The sequence below is a fragment of the Malurus melanocephalus genome, unplaced genomic scaffold, assembly GCF_030028575.1.
Source record: "Malurus melanocephalus ecotype Western Australia unplaced genomic scaffold, MMel_1.1 scaffold_67, whole genome shotgun sequence".
In the NCBI taxonomy this organism is placed as follows: Eukaryota; Metazoa; Chordata; class Aves; order Passeriformes; family Maluridae; genus Malurus; species Malurus melanocephalus.
Window position 1 is genome coordinate 2531050 of NW_026623299.1, and position 20518 is coordinate 2551567.

Below are 20518 nucleotides of genomic sequence, written 5' to 3' on the forward strand. Positions count from 1 at the left end.
CATATTCTGAAGATTTTCAGAAGCAACTTAATTAAACTTAAACTTCAGCTTGGTCTGCTCTAAGGATTATCCCAGAGATATTGATGAGTAGTTGAGGATTTATCCTGCCTTAGTCTGTTCCTGGGTCTGAGATACACTTTAATAGCTCTGTGTCCTCCAAGGTTTGCAAATGAGGATGGTGTAAATTAAATTACTGAGAGCTTGGTTTGCAAATCTTCTAATATCCCTCACTACAGACAGAGATTCCCACTGTGAAATCTTGGCTCTCATTCGTGTTTGGTAACATGGGGGAATGACCACTACAAATAATGTTTTTTCACAGGATTGCATTGCTTTCTGCTTCTGAATTCACTGAAATCCTTTAGCACAGGAGATTGAACTACACAACGAGAGAGCTCAAAGTCACGCTGCAAAATTGAAACAAAAGTCTATCAGAAATTCAGTACATCAATACTCTGTGCTGGGGCCTGCTAGTGTCACAAAAACGTCCTGTTTCCCTCTCAAGGTTTTCCATCATCTAAATGAGTCGCTGCTCTCCCTGTGCCTGAGCTGGGGAAAACCAGAACTGTTTYTTCTCTGAAAATCGTGTTTTCATCAGATGTTTTTTATAGTACAGCTTTATTTAAGAAGGTCAGATGCCTCTGCATCCCTGCTCCTGCACAAGGTGACCTCTGAATAGGCAGAGTGAAATTCTTGGTCTGAGCAGACGGGACCTGGATTTTGGGAAAGCACTCATGGATCTTCCTGGTGCTGGTAATGRTCAGTGGCATCCTTGAAACAGCCCCTGTATAATGGGAGTGTGCAGTTTAGCGTGGATGGGAGAAGGAATTGAGGCAGAGTATTGATTTTAATGGATGGATTACATACATTAAAATGTCACTCRCTTGCTGTGGCAGGGAGGGGTCACTGTGTCATTCACCTCCCGTGACATTGGGGACAGGACTGTGGAGGTCACTGCTGCCTCTCAACCTTCCCCTGCCTGTGTGACCTGCTCAGGAGCAGAGGCCCTGACACCGGGTAAAACCCTTGAGTCTGTAAATTACAGAACTAGGAATGAACATTGAAAGGAAAAATATGAATTGTTTTTCATGTTGCTGTGAGCCCTTTTGATAATATTAATTGCACACTGATCTAATTAGTGTTCTTGTCTTCTGCAGAGTCATCTGGTGGTTTGTCTGAAATAAAAGCAATATTGTAATGYAGAATATTTACTAATGATCAGGATGCAGGGAGATGCATCAGCGTGTCCCATTCTGTCAAACGAAAGCCGTCACGTTTTTGTCCAAGGCAACATCTGCATCTTGGGGTCACAGCTTGGCAGCAGGAATGAGGTGGCATTATTGTGCTGACAGTACCCAATGTCGTGGCTGCAGAAATGGCAGAAAGATGCTCTCCACCAAGGGCCCCAAACTCTTGAAATTGCATTTCTTAGTGTGCTCCAGCAGAGCCTGAAACCATTGACCTTCAGGCCGTGTATGGTTTTCTGAGAGGGGCAGATGCTTTCAGTGACATTTGTTGGCAGTTTTCTCCCAGTGATGGACCCTTGGCTCTGGAAGAGCCTGGTCCAAATTGCCCAAGTCTGTATTGATCTTCAGAGCACTCTGCAGTGCACATCTAWTTTCAGGGCTCYGTGCCATGGGGCCTCTGAGAGAAGTCAGGTGTAGGAGAAAAGGGAATTTGATGGTCTGTGGACAGTTTAATTGTGTTTAGGCTTTAAAGAAAGTTTTTATTTCTTATATAAATACCATAATAATAATAAATAAACCCAGTCTTGGGGTTTGTTTTAAAAACATGCTTKTATGATGAATTGAGTAGCCTGAAAAAATATATATGGTAAACAATCCATAATAAAGTACAGTGGGCTGAGTTTCTTTCCRGATGTACAGGGGATTCCATCTCTGCTAAGAAAAAAAAAAAAATCTATGCAGTTTGTTTGAAGAAAGCAGATGATTTTCCCAGTGGCAGAGTGATGAGCAAAGTATACAGAAAAACAGAGCTGAGCTGCTCCCCTAACTGCTATTGATCCCAGTGGATGGTTTTTTATTTGAGCAAGGACTTGGTTAAGATGTCAGGGCTCCCAGCCCTCCACCATGGGAGAGCCGCTCTGGGAAAAGGCAGCATCATTCCCACAGTTGGTTTGGGAGCCTGGACAGATTTGTGCCATGGATTTCTGCCCTCCTTCATCACCATTTCCCCGGGAGATGAATGTACACTGTGAAGTCCTGTTTATTTGCTCTGTTTATTTGCACTCAGAAGGCTGCAGAGTCTCCTTCTCCGGAAGAGTTCTCAGCTTGTTCTGCAATCTGTTACAAGGGAAGTGCTAATTAATGGAGATTTCCTTATCGAGTTAAAAGATTAAATATTTCAACTTCCAGGGCTTGTGTGTAATGCCAGGCGTATGCTTGCAAGTTCCATAAGGAAGGAAACTGTAACACAAAATCAAAAGAAATTAGAAATCATAATGCAAAGTCAGCATCAACCCAACAGCCTCCTCGGGATTTATAGAGACTGTGAAATTGAGCAGTAAAACCAACCTTTGGATGAATTTCAATAACAATAATGTTGAGTTAAACTTACCAGCCTTTTTTACAAGTYCTCTCTGGTCTATTTAGAATCTCTAATCAGTCTGCTACAAGATAACGTGAGCGTGTGCATCTTTTGTTGAGCAAGTGGGAATAAATTAGCTAAGGGTCCATTATTCGAGCCTTGCAAAATATTTGATGTGAAAGTTATTTTTGCTGGKTTTTTTTTGCCTATGCATTTACTGAATGTATTCATTAGATTATCTCCTAAATTTCTCAGCAAACTAATAATGCATAAAATCTCTCAAATCCTTGTGTACTATAAAAAAAAAGAAGATTAAACATTTGCTCTGTGGCAAGATTAAATCCTTTTCGGCTGCAACTCAAATTTTTAGCAACTTAAGTCTCCCAGACTTGCTATGCTTAGTTCCCTTCAGTTAATACTTTTCTCCTTTGAAGCAGAATTTTTATTTTGAAGGGGGATTGCTTGTGATGAGGTGCTCCCCCTGTAGCCCCCAAGCTTCTGGATGGAGCCTTTGGTTGTGCCATGTGGCCCATGGCCAGTGTTTGCCTTATTCCTGGCACATTGAATGGCACATTCAGCCATAGAACTGTGATCAGCTGGTGGGGCTGAGTCACTGAGCTCAGTCTGTGCTCCATGCTGAGTGTTAACCTGAGTTAAAGGAAGCAGTTTGCCTTGCAGGAGAGCCCAAAGCTTCAGYTGAGCAGAATTTGGCCCACCAAATGCTGTGGTCCACCTGATCTCCCTTAGAAAGTCTTTAGCTATTAGATTTTTAGCACTGCTTGGATTTACTGGTGTTATTTTGTGATATTTCACAGTCAGTGACCAAGTGAATGTAAATATTAATTGCAAAATGAATCCATTTTTTCCTCCCTCTACCTTTGGTGTGTGTAATTAGAAACATTTCTCCTGTGTCGCTGTCCACTCTGCTGCTCCCTGGTTTSTTGAAGGGTGATCTCTGCAGTCCCACAGACTCCAAGGGAAATTAGCAGTGTTATTACCAGTGGCAGCTGTGGTGATGCACAGAATTGTCCCTCTCACGGTAACGACCTTGAGTTTTATGAAGCACCTCAAGGTTTACTAACAAGGGTAGAACTGCTAGAAGTTTGTTAATTGAAACCATGAARTATGTTAGAGAGGATACAAATGAGTTTAAAGCCAATTCAATTAGAGGTGCATCTGTTTYCAAAGCTGCTGGAGAAATGTTTATTTTCACATCACTTTTAAGCCAGCCTCTTGGAATGCTGCTGGCACTGTTGTTTAAYGCTGTGTGCAGACCTTACACCCACAGCAGATTTATCTTTGGGAAGTGCAGCAGTCAGGTGGAAGCGTGTCTGATGTCAGATGTAAACCCATAATGCCCTACTGATGTCCTGCTTCTCCCAGCACAGCCCTGTTTGGCATCACTCAGCCCATCACCCATCCCTCCTCTTGGCACAGYAAAAACGAGACAATAATAGTTTGTGCACCATATTTGTTCCTCTGATGCTGCCAGAGAAGCTGTGGCTGCCCCATCCCTGGCAGTGTCCAAGGCCAGGTTGGACAGGGTTTGGAGCAATCTGGGATAGTGGAAGGTGTCCCTGCCCATGGCAGGGGATGGAACACAATGAATTTTGAGGTCCCTTCCCACCCAAAGCATTCTATAATTCCATGGCACCCACCAGACCAGGCCCTCACTGTTCATCACCTGCTGTTGCTTTTCTCTGTGCAGAAATGAGGGGAGAAATGGCTGCGTCATCTGAGCAGTGTCTGAGCCTTCCAGGACATCCTGTGTCATCTGTGGGTGCTTTGTTAAAGACACTTGAGAGGAGAGACTCCGTTTGTGGCTTGTTAAGCAACAAGCACACTGTTCTTAATGAATAAATCATAGTAAAATGAGCTGTGCAGCCTGGGTAAATGCATTTGTTCATCCCATTATGTTGACAGTGTSTCAGTAGAAAAACAATAGCTCTTAAACATGGAAAAGGTTTATTTGGTCATCCAGATCAGTTTTTCCTGCCAATTCCCAATAGCATATTTCAAAATGCCCACTTAAATATCCTGGTGTTCTTGTCACCACCTCCAGTTYTGTGGTGTTCTGGAGTCTGTTGTTGGTTCAGGTAGGACAGAGGCTCTCATCTGCTCTGTCTAAATTAAATGAGCTTTATTTTAACAGTGTCTAAGATTTTGAGGAATAATAATAATAACAGTAATAATAATAAATAGGTTAAAGCAAGCTCCAAGAAATAATCTAAGAACGCATGGAAAGCAGGCTGAACACAGCTGGGGAGTACAGAACATCTCTTTCTGTAGTAGATTTTGGAAACTTAACAATTGTTTGGTACCAGGTTTTGCAGAAGGGAGAAAAATGGGGGATGTGATGGATGAGTAAGAAATTCAAGGATGACACTGACAAAGCCAGCTGTGTAAACTCAGCCTTGAGTTGCTCTCCCAAGCTGAGCAGCAGTAGCTCAGAAATGTTACTTTGTTTATTCATATTCTGTTATGGTAATAATAATTTCTGGATAGTAGCCTGAATGTAGAATTCTTTATTAGTGGATTGTTTTAATGGCATATTGCCCTTGGGGCTTTTTGTTTGTTTAGTTTTGTGGATCATGCCAAAGCTACAAGTTTTTCTAGGGATGCCAAAACTAGGATTTCTGTGGGTCTTTTTAGTCCCCTGACAGCAGCAAGTCATTGCTTGGCTCCTACAGAAAAAAACAAATCCTGGTCTCACAGGAATGGATGAGCTGAGTACAATGTTATTTACTACTTACCATAAAAAGATGGCCATAAAGGCATTCTCTGTCTGARCAGACAGGGTACATCACAGGAACATTTTTGGAGGAAAGTTTTTGTTGAATTAAATCTTTGCTCCATGAGTGTCTCAGCATAGGATTAACCTTAAGTGTTGATAGAGGAGTAATGGCAGTCTGTGAGAAGAGCTTGAAGGAAAGTTACGTTCAGTTTGATTCTGTAGCACTGTTCAATATGGAAAATAATTTTCCTCTAGATAATATAGACATGTAGTGCTCTGTGGCTGGCCATTTGTTTATATWTAATGTAATTTAGAAATAGAGATGAGGAAACTCCAAAAGAAGAGTGTGGCCTCTTAGCTACAGGATGTCTTTGGAAATTCTGTGGTTCACTGAGGGATAGTTCACARCACTTCCTGGGCATGGAATACAGTAGGTTCTTTAGTATTCATGGAACAATTTGGGTTGGAAGGGGCCTTTTAAAGGTCACAATGTGAAACTCCTGCAGTGAGTTATCCCAGGGTGCTCCAAGCTCCATCCAACCTGGCYTTGGACACTTCCAGGGATGGGGCAGCCACAGCTTCCCTGGGCAACCTCTGSCAGTKTTCCMCCATGCTCATTGYAAAAAACTTMTTTCTTGTRTATAAGAAAGATTGTTTATTATAACTTTATCTTCCTTTTTTAAAAATTRTATTTCTTTTTTTGTCTTGTGTGTTCCTTTTTATTATAGATGTAGATCTTGAGCTGCCTAAAGACTTAGCCCATTTTGCCTTCTCTGATAAGTTGATAACCCCTCTGACTAATCCTACTTTGAAACAAGGCACTTGCTTTGTTTCTGGTGAGAGTTAATTACCCAGGCTGTCACACAGCCCAAGGAAAGATGATATTTCATACGGTGGTGGAACAGAACTCTTTGGAGAACTGCCTAAGAAATGCTTCTCATAAATCTATCATGAGAAAATTTCTTTTACTTATCATAATGTATTATGAATTGCTTTGAGTGGCAACCTAAGCAGATGGAACAGAATATTAGTRGGATATTTGGGAGGTTTATTTGGGGAAAAAAAGTGAGTCTTTTAGAAATATTTGTACATATATGTGAGTGCATGGGTGTCATCTCACTGATCTGAGCCTGCAAAGCATGCAAAGTTGAAATATCTCAAACATGCCAATACCACTGGAGTGGATTCAGTCAGAAATAATCAAGATACCCAATTCCAGTGGCTTTGGAACTGTAAATGAAGAGGCACCACAACAGACAGATCAGAGAGAGCCAGGGCAYGCTGTATGGGCACAGGTCTGCAGCGTTAGGGAAGAGTTACAGTGTGAGTTAGGTGGGGAATGATTGCAGCTGTCAGACTGCGGGGTGGCTGCCATAAAGAAACGGGAACAGCACCATCGCAGGGAATCAGGAGAGGAGAAATAGAGCATCATTGAGCTGAAGGAGCTGTTGCTGCTGGCATTTTTTAAGGCACTGTTTACAAAAGCAACATCAGTATTTCTTGTACCTCTAGAAGGAAGATATTTTCCGGGGGATGGATGCCTAAATAAGCCTGAAACCTTTCTTGATACTGACTTGAGCGTGAAGAGCAGGAGGGAGGTGGTGAATTGCTGCTCAGGCTGTAACACGAGTCTGGTTTGGAGTGAGCACCAGGATTGGGCACATGGCTCAGCCAGCAAATCCAGCTCTGAACCAGAATAATCTCCACGCCTCAGCCTTGGTGTTTCATGGCTGTCTGGGTCTGTTTTGGGGGTTTGGAGCAGCAGCTGCTTCTGGGTTGAGTTTTGTTGTTTGGGTGATTTTTCCGTCTGTGACTGTCACCTGGGTAGAAAGGGAAACYGTTCCTAAAGAGTCACAAAATGAGTTAATTTGGTCTTCTGCAGGTGAGAAATCAAGAAGTGTTTGCRTGATGAAAACCAAACAGAAATAAAGGGCATAAAAATCAGAAACATCAGAAAKGTGGTAGGGATGAAATTCAGTAATTTTCATAACCATCATTGCCAGAGCTGTCAGAGGGATGAAGCTGCCTCTAATAAAGGCTGATCTGAGCAGCCAGTGGCTTTCATGATCTAACATGAAATCTCTTTTTTGTTGAAATTAAAATAATACATGCAGACATGACAAGCAGATAATARGAACCGGAGGAGAGCGAGTGCAGCATGGCAAGCAGGGAGGTGCAGGAACTATTCCATGCTGCCAACCCCAGAGTGGTGCCAGTAATTCCCCCGAGATCTCCAGGGGTCAGCCACCCTCCACTGCTGTTCTGCACAACTGAGAACTCCATGGTTAGCACTGGGCTCTGCAAAATCTCTCTTCCCATATGCCAGTTCCTAAAACAGCTGTGGGGTTGTGCCCTTTTGGAGGAGCCCGTTGGGTTTTAATTCACAAGGTCCTGCAGATGTCTGGTATAGTGATTTTAAGAGATGATAATCTGGTGAGGACTTTAATGTCAAACCATCTTAAGGTGAAAGAAAAGCTTTAAAATGGTGTTTTTGAAACCCCGAATAAACAAAGCTTTTGGAAAGAGGTATAACTTGTAAGATGTGGGAAAGCAGATTTGATCTCCGAAGAACAAATCCCACGGTTTTCCAGCTGGCTGGCAGGTCCCTCACACATCTGGTGGGAACTGCCAGGAGAAGATCTCTATTGTCTCCACCATCCTCTGGTGAGCCTGTGCCAGCTCTGGAGATTGCCAGTGTCATGCTGAAGGCAGGACAGAACTGGGCTGTACACTGAATTCTCCAGAATTTATCATGGCCACAGCCCAAGAGGGAGTTGGTGCCCACCAGCTTCAYAACAGGTACTTTSACYTTTTACATCAGTCAGTTCKAGCRCTGCCTTCATTGGACTAAGCCAAGYAGAAATTSATTTTAGTCACTKCTGTTCYTCACAAAGAATGWCMTWAYCTCACRCTGGATGGTGTTGTCAGTCTGCCAAATGCCTTCTCCTTACCAAGTTCTCATTTTGTCTTGGTTGCACAGGTTGCAGCAGAGGATCGGCGTTCATCGGTTGCGGTGATTAAAAACCTCTCTTAAATTTTTGGTTTAGGTTACATTGAAGAGCCTTGCACGGTGCCTTGCCCGTTTGATTGCAAATTAAGCGATTGGTCCAGTTGGTCTCCTTGCAGCTCTTCCTGTGGTCCTGGGGTGAGAGTCCGATCCAAGTGGCTGAAGGAGAAGCCCTACAACGGAGGTCGTCCCTGCCCCAAGCTGGATCTCAAGAATCAGGTGAGTGWTGTTCCAATAGCCAACAGAAATCTCTCTGTGCTGTGTTCTGAACTGGGATCCAAAGTTTCTGTGCTGGTGAAGAGGTTAAAGATAGGAGTTGTCTCTGGGAGCACAYCTTGGGTAGCGTTTTGCAGGCAGTCCTTGACCTTCTTGAGGTTTGAGGGAGAGATGCTCATGTATCAGCAGAATTTTACCTGTAAACCATATTTCTTATGTGAAGAAATTGTTATATCCCAGAGCACAGGAAGCCCTGGATTAATAATCCCACCTGGATAGTGTGTAGACATCAGAGAGCTCAGATGTCATGCATATTTTAAAACTTTTTAATTCTTTCTGAGATTGTGGTTGCTGTAGAATCATTTGTTAAATAGAAATTGCTATTTTTAGCAACGTTTCYCTTCAACACTGCACAAGTTCCCTTGAACATTAATCTCTGTGTATTCAATATTGAAGTATCCCATCAGAGAAAAATAATCTTTAAATTGCTACTCTTAAAGGAAGATCAGCRTCTATTTAAATGCTACTTAATGCTGTATGCATTTCTGTGAAGTGCATAGTGATTTCCTACGTTTGCTGATTAATTCTCAGCCCTAATTAACACTGATGAAGTGCTGTTTAGTTTTGCCTGCCCTATATTTCAGATTCAGCCATGAAAATTAATGAATAGGGCAGAAACAGCCATGCTGAAGGAACTTCATATATATGTTATGAATATGAATATGTATGTGTATAAAATATGTGACATGTAGAAGTCCTTCAGTGGGATCATACAATGATTTGTTGGGTGCCAGAGCTGTTGAATTCAGTTGTTTTTCTGTACAACCATTGCTGCAGCAGTCATGTCCTGGAATGCAGCATCACTTCCAACTCCTGATTATGRACTTGCCTCATTTTCTTCACAGTTAATTTCATTTTCCTGTGAGAAACTTGGCAAATACTCCTTGGATTTTTTTTTCCCTTCTTCTTTTTCCTTGTTTCTATTAGAAATTCATCGGAAGTAGGCTAACAGAAGCGGCAGAAGCTACAAAAATATAAAACCGCTATAAAGCGTATGTTGTCCATAGCTCAGTGCTTTTCTTAATAGATCAGACAGATCACCAGAGAGGTGGAGTGAAATCCCACAGTAAGTGATAAGGTAACAATAAGCTCCTTTGTAATGAAAAGATACTGGGGTTTGTTACCCACAGACACAGCAGACTCCTTCCATTAATAGCAAACTTATTGCTATCATGTGTTGCCTATTCCCACACACATTAGAGTTGCTAGTTTCAAAAGCCTTTCAGAGGATATTAAAGGAAAGAAATTGTTCAAACTTGGAAGTTATGTCTTTGTARGGTTTATTGGTGCGTGGTGCTTGCAAAGTGCCACGGCTGGTATTAATATAAACGTGGCTGGTGCTTCTTGCCTCTTTGCTGGGAACACRTCGTGATCTAAAACCCACTGAATTCATTAGAGGCTTTCTGTTGCAGGCTGTAGTRGAAATAATGTGGAATTGTGTTAAGGTCTGTTTGTTTAGGTTTGTGACATCTTGTTTTTTAGGGTGTTTTTTTATGTTGGTTGGTTTTTTTTTGTGTTTTTGTTTCTTTGCTTGTGAGTTTGAGGGTTTTTTTAGGATAAAACAGAAGCTGTTTCTAACTGGTTTAGCACACAAATGGATTATTTCTTCCAGTTCAGATTTAAAGGATTGAGTCCAATTTTATATTTCAGAGCTTTTAGGGTAATAAGAAATTGTGCTAATAAGGAAAAAGTKTATATATGTACACTTAGACATTCCACGCGTTGTGCTGTCGTTCTGTTCAGTGCCTCCCCAAACGCTTCTCAATATTTTGTGAGCTTCAGCAGGAGTTTTACTCTGTACCCACTGGACTTGGACTTCYAGCCCAGAATTAACACGCTGAGGTCCCTGGGCACATTGCAGGATGCACAAGTTGCCTACCCAGATGGTAAAGTAAATTAGCTGGTGGCACTGCTGCTTAGCTAAGCCGGACACATGTCATTAATCCACTGCCAGGCAGATTGTCTGCTGCTGTTCCCTCTGGTCTGGGCAGGTTTTAAATCCTACAGCAAAGCTCCACAGATTCGTTATATATAAAAATGTGACATTCTAATTATTTTATGTAATCTGGATTAAATACCTGCAGTAAATACTGGCTTTTGTTTGGTATCAGATGTGGGAAAGCTAAATCGCTGTGGTGCTGAGTTCTGCTTTTCCCTGGCTACTGTGTTATATTGTGTTTTATGCATTTGATAAGACTTTAGATAACTTAGAACAAATAATGAATTCCTCCAGGTGCCAGTAGATTTCACTCAYGATTTCCATTTTATTTCCTCCAGTATCTTTTAGTTGTTTTTTTTTTATTATTACTTCTGAAGTTGGGTCTTGCTATTGCTTAATCAATTACTTTGGAGAACTCTCCATTTTTCCAGTGCCTTATAGTTAAATCCCTTAGTCAGTTTGTGTCTTTTTCTTAAGCCAGATGATCTTTTCTCCCTGTTTTTGTGCAGAGTGTTGTCTGGGCTTTTTGGCAGACCCCTGTATATACTATTTTTCAGTTCTTCTCTGTTATTTGACAGAAATTTAACTACAGAGGGTGTTACTTGAAATACTCTTCTACCAATTCTTTCTTACCTTTTCCCACCATGTCTGGAGCTCTGCCAATAGAGATATTTAATAAAGCTATGGCTTTGGACAGCAGGAAAATTTGCATGATCAGTTTATTTTACGAATATAAGTAGTTATTTGAGTCACATAAACTGTTTTGTAGAAGGCTGTCCCCCTAGAGTTGGTCCAGTCAGTGTAGTGCACCTTGCTTGTGTATTCAGGATAGAATTTTATATCAGAAATTTAATTTTATACAGAAATAATGGCTTGTCCCAATAGTGCATGATATTCCATGGGATTTACGGTACTTGTTCCACAGAGATTTTTGACTCTCCTGGAGTACCACAAAGCCATTCTTTTGGATGTCTTCATCCTCCTGTAGAGCCTCTCAAGCAGCCAACTCTTTATGCAAGAGATGTGAGAAGTAAACTCAGAGTTAGGATAATTAATTCAGCTTTTTTGTATTTATTCATTTTATAGTAGGCTATGGGCTAGGTTGAGCCCTTCAAGATTTTATTCCGGGCTATTTTCTAACAGAAGTGCCAARCATTTGCATGGGCTGAATGCACTTGGTATTCTGATAAAATCACTCGATTTGATATAGTCCCTTCAACCTTAAACTCAGTCTGTGTTGTTGCCCTGTGAAATTAAAGGATAAATTACAATATTTTGGGGGAAGAGATGACAGCATTTTAATGCAGCTCAATGTAAAATGCAGAATCACTTTCGCCTCTGTGTGAAAATGGTTGAAGAGCTGGTTAACTGCATTTTGCTCCATCTCTTAAAGAAAATGGGCTTTGCATGTAGGGGCTGTGCAGCTCTTATCTGAGGATGTGATTGCTTCTGAGCAGCCGATTGGATTAGGGGGTCAGCTGGCAGATGTTCTTGGCTGTGCAGTGCATGTTAAAAGAGGTGTAGAATTTACATTTTTCTATCCCTGCTCTTCTCTGAATGCACTTACACAGCGTGCAGTTGCTAAGCTATTTAATATGTAGTTCTACATGATGAAAGGTTAAATAYGAGTTAAGGGGGGTTTATTGCTTGRATATTCTTTTATAGGTTTTTAGGATTACTATGAGAAAATGCATCTTATTTTCAAGACTCATGAATCCCAAGGATTATTTTTTTTTTATTGATTGCTCTCATACATATTCTTGTCAAGATTTTCCCTCCTTCTCCTTCCYCCTCCTCTCTCTCTTAGCCAATAGTGCTAAAGGACAAATATCATAGCAAGTAGTTATCCCCTCTATATATGCTGTATATATTTAAGCAAATGTTTTAAAAGGATTGGGAGTATTTGTAATGGCAGGCATAGCAGGAGAAAAATGTAGTGTATTTAGAATATAAACTTACTGCTTTCATTAAAATGAATATTTTATTCTTAATGACATTTTCTGGTGTTCACTCTAGAATATGAGAAATACAGACACTTTGCACATTAGACATGCAAATACTTCTGAAATTGTGTACAGGAGTTTAAGGAAAGGGAAAAGGAGGGCAGTGGTGCACTTACAGATCAGGTCTCTCAGAAGCAGGTGTGAAGATGTGTGAATTTTTGGAGCTTTTTCATAGAAAGTGGTTGGTTTAGTCCTCCTTGCACTTCAGAGAAAACAGTTCTATTTGGCATTTTCAAAACCTTTAGGCTGTTGTGTYATAAGTTGAGTTTGAACCCAATATTTTTCATTTCTGTCACTGAATTAGCTTTCATCCAGTCCCTGACTGGTGAGTGGCATTTACAATCTCCTTGCAGCACTAGGAACTGGTCTTCAAGAATATCATTATTAATGTACTAACTGTAAATATCTCCTGCTCAAATCACATCTTTTATAATAGAGAATTCTAATTTTCACGAAAGTCACTGAACTTTTTGAAACACTCAGAATCTCCTTCTCTCATGGATTTCAGCTGCCAGCAGTTGACTCCTGAGCCCAGTCCTGCTCTCTGTCCATCAGCTGTGTCAGAACCCTTCCTGTACCAAGCAGGGAAACATCTTTTAGATTTTCTCTGGCTCTGTCCATCAGCACTCATTTGCTTCGAGTGCAACTTAACTTCTGGAAACAAAAATCCTCTCCTTAATCTCAGTTTTACCTTCAGAAGGTCTGATTTCCTCCCACTCTGCCTGCAAGGAAGGAATTACAACATAAAACACATCTGTCCTCTGATTCCAGTGCAGTTTTACAGTATCATAAAAATGACAAGTTTTTTTGCCTGCTGCACTAATGTGGGAGAATTTCCAGTGTCAAAAAATAGCAAGAACCTCCTGTTTCCCCTTACACTTTSCTTGCTGTGACTGAAGTTTCGGTACTAAACTGCAATTTAGTTTGTTAAACGAGCAGAAGTAGCAGCCAAAGCTGTGCAGCCTGAGCATATCTCACCTGCCTGAAGTGAGCCCACCACGTGGGTGGGTGTTGCTTCACTCCAAAGGGAAATGCTGCCAATTCCCATGTTCTCCTCCAGGATWATAACCCTCTAGTGTCTACTCTTAATTCCCAGCATATATTAATTTTATATTCAGCTTCAGTAGCCATCCACACTTGATTTTTATTCCTTCTGCAGGTTTTCTTTTGAGTAAAGAGTCATATAAACATATTTTCACAATTGCCACTCGTAAAAAGCTTTAGCTTCAGGAAGGAGCTGTTTAACAACTTCTGTTTAAYAACTTCTCAAAAGTACTTTTCACTTGGCTTTTTTTTTTTCTAGATAGCATCTTTAAACTTCTCTTTAATAATAAAGCAACTTGATACGTGGTGTATTTCTGCTTTCTGTAATTGCAAAAGAACATTTGTACTTTGTAACATATTTAATTTCACAATGTCAATCTCCTTCCTGGCATTAGTGTCAAATCCACAAAAATTAGAAGCCTTGTGCTAATTGATGAAACTACATTTTTTCTTACTACAGTCCTGACCAAGTTTTTAATAAAATAGATACCAAAGTAGGAATATTTACTTTAAAAGAAATTGATATGTTTGCATTTCTGAACTGGGAATCTAGCTATAATTATTTCTGATTCAAATACAGTTCCTGTGTTTGTTGTTGAAAGGGAAATTTATTTCATGTGACAGCTTGCTGCAAAGTATAGAAATATACAGGAATTATACCCAAAGTGCTCTGTCCTGTTGATTTCTCAGAAGAGATAGAATTAAATGGAAAATCAGCCATAGAAGGTTGGGTGACCCAGTGGAGAAAGTATTAGCATTTCACCTAAGGAACTGAAGTTCAATTGGTTTAGGCAATACTTTTTTTTAAGGAAAGGAGTGTGGTTTGTGCTGAATCTCTCGTGGACAATATGTCATGTTGGAGGGCCAGCAAGCAGCGTGTGCCATAAATCAGCATGACAGCATCTAACACTGAGACTGAACTTACTCTTGCTTGTCTTTGTCTTAGGAGCAGGAGAACAAGAAGGATTGGTGCCTTGGTTATTCCTTGGCAGCAGATTTAATCTTGGGGTTTTTTTTTCTTTAATTTTTTTCCCTCTCCTTCCTCCTTTTAGGAAGTTTTAAAATTTCTTTTCTACAAAGTTTTGTGATTTGTTCTCAGTTTTAGATTTGCAATCATTAAGGAGGGGAAGATGCTGCATAACAGTTAAAATGAGGACCTAGCTTTTGTTCTAATTGGAACAAACCCAAGGATATTCAGAACAGAAAATGTTTGTACATCTTCACCTTTTCATATGGTAGAAGGTGTGAGAAACAGTTATTTGGCACCTTGCATTTTATCACACGTGACTTAGTCTTCAGAAAGAGTCAATTACACAGAAGTACCCCTTCTCTTGCTTTTGGCAAGTTAAATGAAGATTTTGACATGTTTTCCTTTTTTTTTGGGTTTTTTTTTTTTTACTCTCTTTATAACTCCTTYCTGTACAAAATTAATTTCCAAAATATGGCCTTGTTGATTGCAAAACATTGTTTTCTATAACGCAGGCACAGATTTGGGAATTTCTTTTGAAATAAATTCTCAGCCAAGTCATGAAATTCGTGACGGTAACTCATGGTTCTAAGAATGTGACACATAACTTTAAAAACTTTTTGAAGTGTGAATGGAATAAGATGCTGAACAGGAATGGGTTGAGCAGGAGGCAGCCTGGAGCTGTCTGATGCAGGAGCTGCTGTGTCAGTCTGAGTCACAGAGCAGAGGTTGGGCTGAATTGGTAAATGAGGCACTGAATTCCCATCTCTTGCCATCAGAAAACTGTGTCAGGCTGTGGTTATTAATGAAGATCTTGGTCACTTCTTTCATTTTCCCAGTGGCGAGCAGTGCCTTCCAAAATACTGAGTTTTCTCATGGATGTGTAGCAGGTTTTGTGTGTTCCCAGTTTAAAGCTGACCCCATTCCAGTGCATGGCTTTATTCCTGAGGGGAACTGGAGTTTGTTAAACGTGGCCTGACTCACCTGAATGCTGTGAACACACACTGAGCATTCAGAGCAGAAAATTTCTACTTTTCTGACTCTCCTTTATGAAGAAGAGAGAATAATTAGAAATAAAGTTGCTGCTCAAAGAGGGAGATGTATGCTGTGTGAATTCATCTGTCAGTGCTCCTGAGCAGCCCAGGAACTCTCAGAWACCTCTTGCTTGATGATCATTAAAATAACCCTGGTCTTGCCTCTTCTAAAGTATTTAATATTGCTGCGTTGTTCTGTCTACAGCAGCTCTCATTGATTAATACCTAACAAGTGTTAATATTTTTTCTGCTGCAGACATTTCTTGTGGCCATTGCTCAGAAATTATAACCATATCATTTGTTGGCTTTGCTTTGTTTTATGCTCTRTAGCTGATTGATAGATTCAGGAGCAGACTTTATTTCTTTTTTTTATGTTTTTTAATTGGTTTCTTCCTCCAAGACAGCAAAATAAAAGTGGAGATGACCTTCTGTACTCCTCTTGATGTGCCCCCACATGGCTGGAAGGATCGTGCCGGGTTTGCCGTCAGCTAAATGTGTGCATTTGAACCATGAGCTGAGCACATGAATTTTGCATCTTCTTTAAGTGACAGCATCAAGATCATCAGCATTACCAGATCTCTGGCTGGAATATAAACCACTCAGAGGGTTCAGATCTCAAGGCCCAGTTACAGTTTTCTGAGTGGTTGTCAAATCCACGTGCTGTGTCAGGGAGGGCTGTTTTCCCCTTGTGTTGAAATACATTTTAGTCACATTCAGGTGGGTTTGGGGAGAGAAAGGAAAAATTCCACACATCTTCCCTCCCTTGTTTTAGCAGGGATACCAAGAAAGGAATTGTAAATATGAGTTAGCACAAATTCAGCTAATCCTTCCTCATTATCTATAAATCATGACACATTTTTCAGTTATAAATAAATGTGTTGCAGGCTAAAGCCACCACTAGAAAAACCAAAGGTGAGCATATTTTTATGTATGAGTGAAATGCCAAAGGATAGATGCTTCTTCTCCAATAAGATGTATATTCTGTCCATTCTAATTTTATTTACTGCTTCTCACTGGAGGAGTGCATAAATCAGCAGTCCTGTGCAGTTTGTTGTGATTTATTGCTTAATTAAAAGTTATGAGGGCTTTTAATCCATCTATAATTTATCTTATTTTTGAGTCAGCTGTTTCCCATCTTGTAACTTAACCAGGAAACTTGCATCCTTTTTATGAAGGGAGCATTTTGTGAGCTTTTGGATTCGGTGATAGATGTGGCCCTCGTTGGTGTCTCAGATGAGCCAGATTGACTTTGGAGTTCAAACTCAGAACCAAAGATAATTAAATATTAGAGCATTTAATAAAGTTTATCCAGCATCAATTACACTTTGATGGCAAATGTAGTCTACATGTTTTTTAGAGTTAGGGATTAATTTTAAAAGGGATGAGAGTTGTGTGTTTTCACAATGAACAGATGTTAGCTACACATTAATAATTTAAAAAGCAGGCTTAAAATGGTTATGTAGATTTTAATGGAGGATTAATTTGGTTCTAGTGCTGGACCACATGCTGTTGTCAAAACAATAGAACATCCAATTTTAGTGTTTTGTTTTAGTTTGGTCGTTGGGGGATTATATTTTTTTTCTTGATGGTAGGTTACTGCTGTGCTTTTTCCTTAATTAAAGTTATACCCAGCATGTTTTATAAAATCAGACCTTTTTCCTCTATATGAGTTACTATTGAAGAATAGATATATTCTGTAAAATTCAATTTTTGTAGTGATAGCAGGGGTGGMTGGCTGGAGACAGAGCACTCATCTRCTTTGAACTCYAGTAGGGGTTTCTCCTTCTTTCTCAAATACCTTTATTATTTGTAAACATATTCTGGTGTGACTGGCAAAGCTTTGGCCAGTCCTGGAATTGCATTTTTTTTTCCCCTTTAGCTGTGAGTCAGCYGCCCTCTGTTGGTCAGTTCAGCTTTTGGGATTTCATTTGTGATTTGTGTGATTTTGGTGGGATGGATGGAACAACCCTTCCCTGGGTCCCACCTGCCAGTCCTATTTGAAACCAGTGAGATCCTTCCAGAAAACCCCCTCTCCTCCCTGTGACACTCAACTGCTCTAAACCTTACACTGAAGTGTGGGATTTCCTACATAACTTCATATATAATTACAGTATTGGCACTGAACAGGCTTCATTGTTTCTTAAACAAAAAGTTGTTCCTCGATTTAGTTTTTTTTTAAAACCCCTTTCTTTGAAGCAATATTTTAGAATCATTAATAAAATCCATTATAGTGGTTTGCTATAAAATCATGTAAAAAATGTCATATATCACATTAGATAAAAACTGTAGATGACTTTTGGACAGATTTTTAGTAGTTAGATTTTTATCTAGGCTATTCTGTAAGACTTTGTGAATTGGACAAATACAAGTTATCACGAACTTTGGCTATTAGAAATGCTAAACCAAATATTACCTGTCAGTCACAGTCACATTACTTTGCTGGTCAGTCMCATTCAACAGCTTATTCCAATATCTGTTAAGTTTAATTGTCCTTTATGCTCTTATAAGTTAGATTTAAATTATTACTTYGAATTTTAAATTATTACTTCACTGAGTGAAAGTGAGAATTTTTCCTTCTCTGAGTGACATTATGAGGTTCATGAACTTTCTAATTAACTACCAGGCATAAAGATACTTCATTCTTGTTCTGAGGAGTCGGAGTAAAAAGAGCAAGGTGGAAAAGGTTTAGCAGTCACTTCTAGACAAGACATTGAGAAAGAATGAAGATCTAGTCACACGCTACTTTTGTAATCTCTTATTGTATATATATTTAACTGGTGAAAAGAATTTGTCTGTTTGTTGACCCTGTTGCACAATTCATATTTAACACATGCAGTTCATGATTTTCATTCTGTATTAGACCTGTGCTCCTCAGTCCATGCTTCCAGGAATTGCATGTGCTTCCATTCCTGAGGCACCTCAGCTGGTTTTGGGTTTTTTTTTTTGAATGCTTAGTGGTCACTCCATCCAACATATGGCTCTTTCTAAACACACAGATTTTCAAAATTTCTCAAAATAAAGCCAGTATGTTTSTTTCATTTGAATTCTGTGTGTTCTCAAGCGGCCATGTGGAACATACATTTTCCTTCCTGCTGGTTTGGAGCCAACATTTCAGACTCTGTGGGCACTGATGGGTTTTTCACATTGCTTTTCCCCAGTTTGCATCTGGTTGTGAAGTTGGGCACTAAATAAACAGATTTGTATTTGTTGGAACACAAACCAGCGAGTACTTCAGCAACTAGAGTAACAATAGATATTCATTAGAAAATCCATTGGAGGAATCAATTATGCTTTGAGTTTGTCTCGTTGAGAGGATGGAGTACCTGGTTTGTTCAAAGGAGATATTACCCCAGTGATCAGCAGGTGGGCAGACAAAACAGGCTTTATGGAGAGGCTCACAGGTGAGTAAAACAGCAAGAAAAGATTAATTTTCCATTCTGCATGTTCCCAGAGCAACCATTGACAAAACAACTGGCTTTTTTGTGAGTGAGATGTGTAAGATTGTATCTCACAGTGCACGGTACATGCACAACTCATCGGGCCTGAGAAAGGAAAGTCATGATTAAACTCACTCGGATTAAACATTTGCATATAAAAGAGGTTTTTCTTAATATTCATTTCAGGTCAGTGTTTGATAAATGACTCGCAGATTTTCATCAGCGTTCTCACGTCTTGGTTTCTGCATAATARGAATCCTCACAGGAGTTGTATGCAAACAGCAGCATTTCAGCCTAGTTACTTATCACAGGGCAAATTCGAAGTACAGGTTGTATTTAGGTCATATCTGCATGCTAACCTCAGAAATTAATCCCAGCTAGAGTTACAATAAATATTTATTTTACTTCATGTCTATGTTTTCATCCTGTCATAATGAAGCAGCACACCAAGGTACCTGAGAGCTTGGCAAGGGAAGGGAGCACAGATGATTTATGTAATCCTTCTGATAACACTAAAATTTTTACATATTTTGGAGTAAAATTTTCATTTTAGGCATATCTCTTTTAGTCTAGTGATGCTGATTCTGTGCATCTGATTTCTCTACACCTGAATGAAAATTMATTTGTGATCAAATCCAGAGAAAAATCAGTGCATTGGTTTAAAACTGAGGATGGGGCACTTTTCTTGCAGTTCCTAAGGGAGTTGCTTCTCCTTCATGCAGAGSARCATCGGGCAGCAGTTCTGCTCACAKCATCCTGTACCAAAAATCWGCACTTKCAGCCCGACTGTGAGGAGTTTGGGTGAAGGTCCTGGCTCTGCTTTGCTCATTTTCCACCTCCCCTCATAATCCCAGCAATCCCTCTGTGCCTGGACCGGTGATCAGCTCTTGGTGGGTAAAATTCACTGCTCCACGTGCCCTGTGGATGTGCTGGCACTTCATGGCAGCTCCTCACTCCTGGAACATTCCCCTRAATCCCTGGCATTTGCTGTGGCAGCAGATGCAAACACCAGTTTTATGTCCTGTTTCCCACTCAGTGTTTTCCTAACTACTGTGCTGTTCTAACCAAATGGRTCTGGCTCAACTCTCATCATTTAATTAAATAAAGGCAAATTCCAATTAACTTTTAAGACACCTGGAATTGGCTCAGCTTTCTTTTTTATAAAGCAGTATTAAATTAAACAATATTTCCATTTTTTCAGTCCGTTCTGTGAAGGTGAGACCTTGGATCCAAGTTAGATGTAAACCCTACAAAGTGGCCTCCCTGTAGAGCAGTCAATTATTTCATGTACCAGGAATTTTCATGTTTTTGCTGTCTTGTGTTCCAATCTGCAGAATGGGCAACAGATGACATTTGATTCAAACAACCAAAAGATAATTTTTTTGGCTCGAGCCARTGTTTATCAATGGAGTTAATAATGAAAGAAACAATCAGTCTCCACATGCTTCCCTGAAATKGGTCCAATAGTATTTGCAACACTGTTGGAGCATCATTTAAATGGTGAAATGAGGAGCATTTGTTTTTTAGGAA

At 40.0% G+C, this 20518-nt stretch overlaps 1 protein-coding gene across 1 annotated transcript in view; it reads left to right on the plus strand.

Moving 5' to 3' along the window:
• The window catches only part of THSD7B (thrombospondin type 1 domain containing 7B), a 238689-nt gene that overhangs the window by 156499 nt on the left and 61672 nt on the right, over window positions 1-20518 (plus strand). The window contains exon 15 of the mRNA XM_057366569.1: window positions 8329-8507. Coding sequence (XP_057222552.1) covers window positions 8329-8507 — 179 coding nt within the window. The remainder of the gene's footprint in view (window positions 1-8328; window positions 8508-20518) is intronic.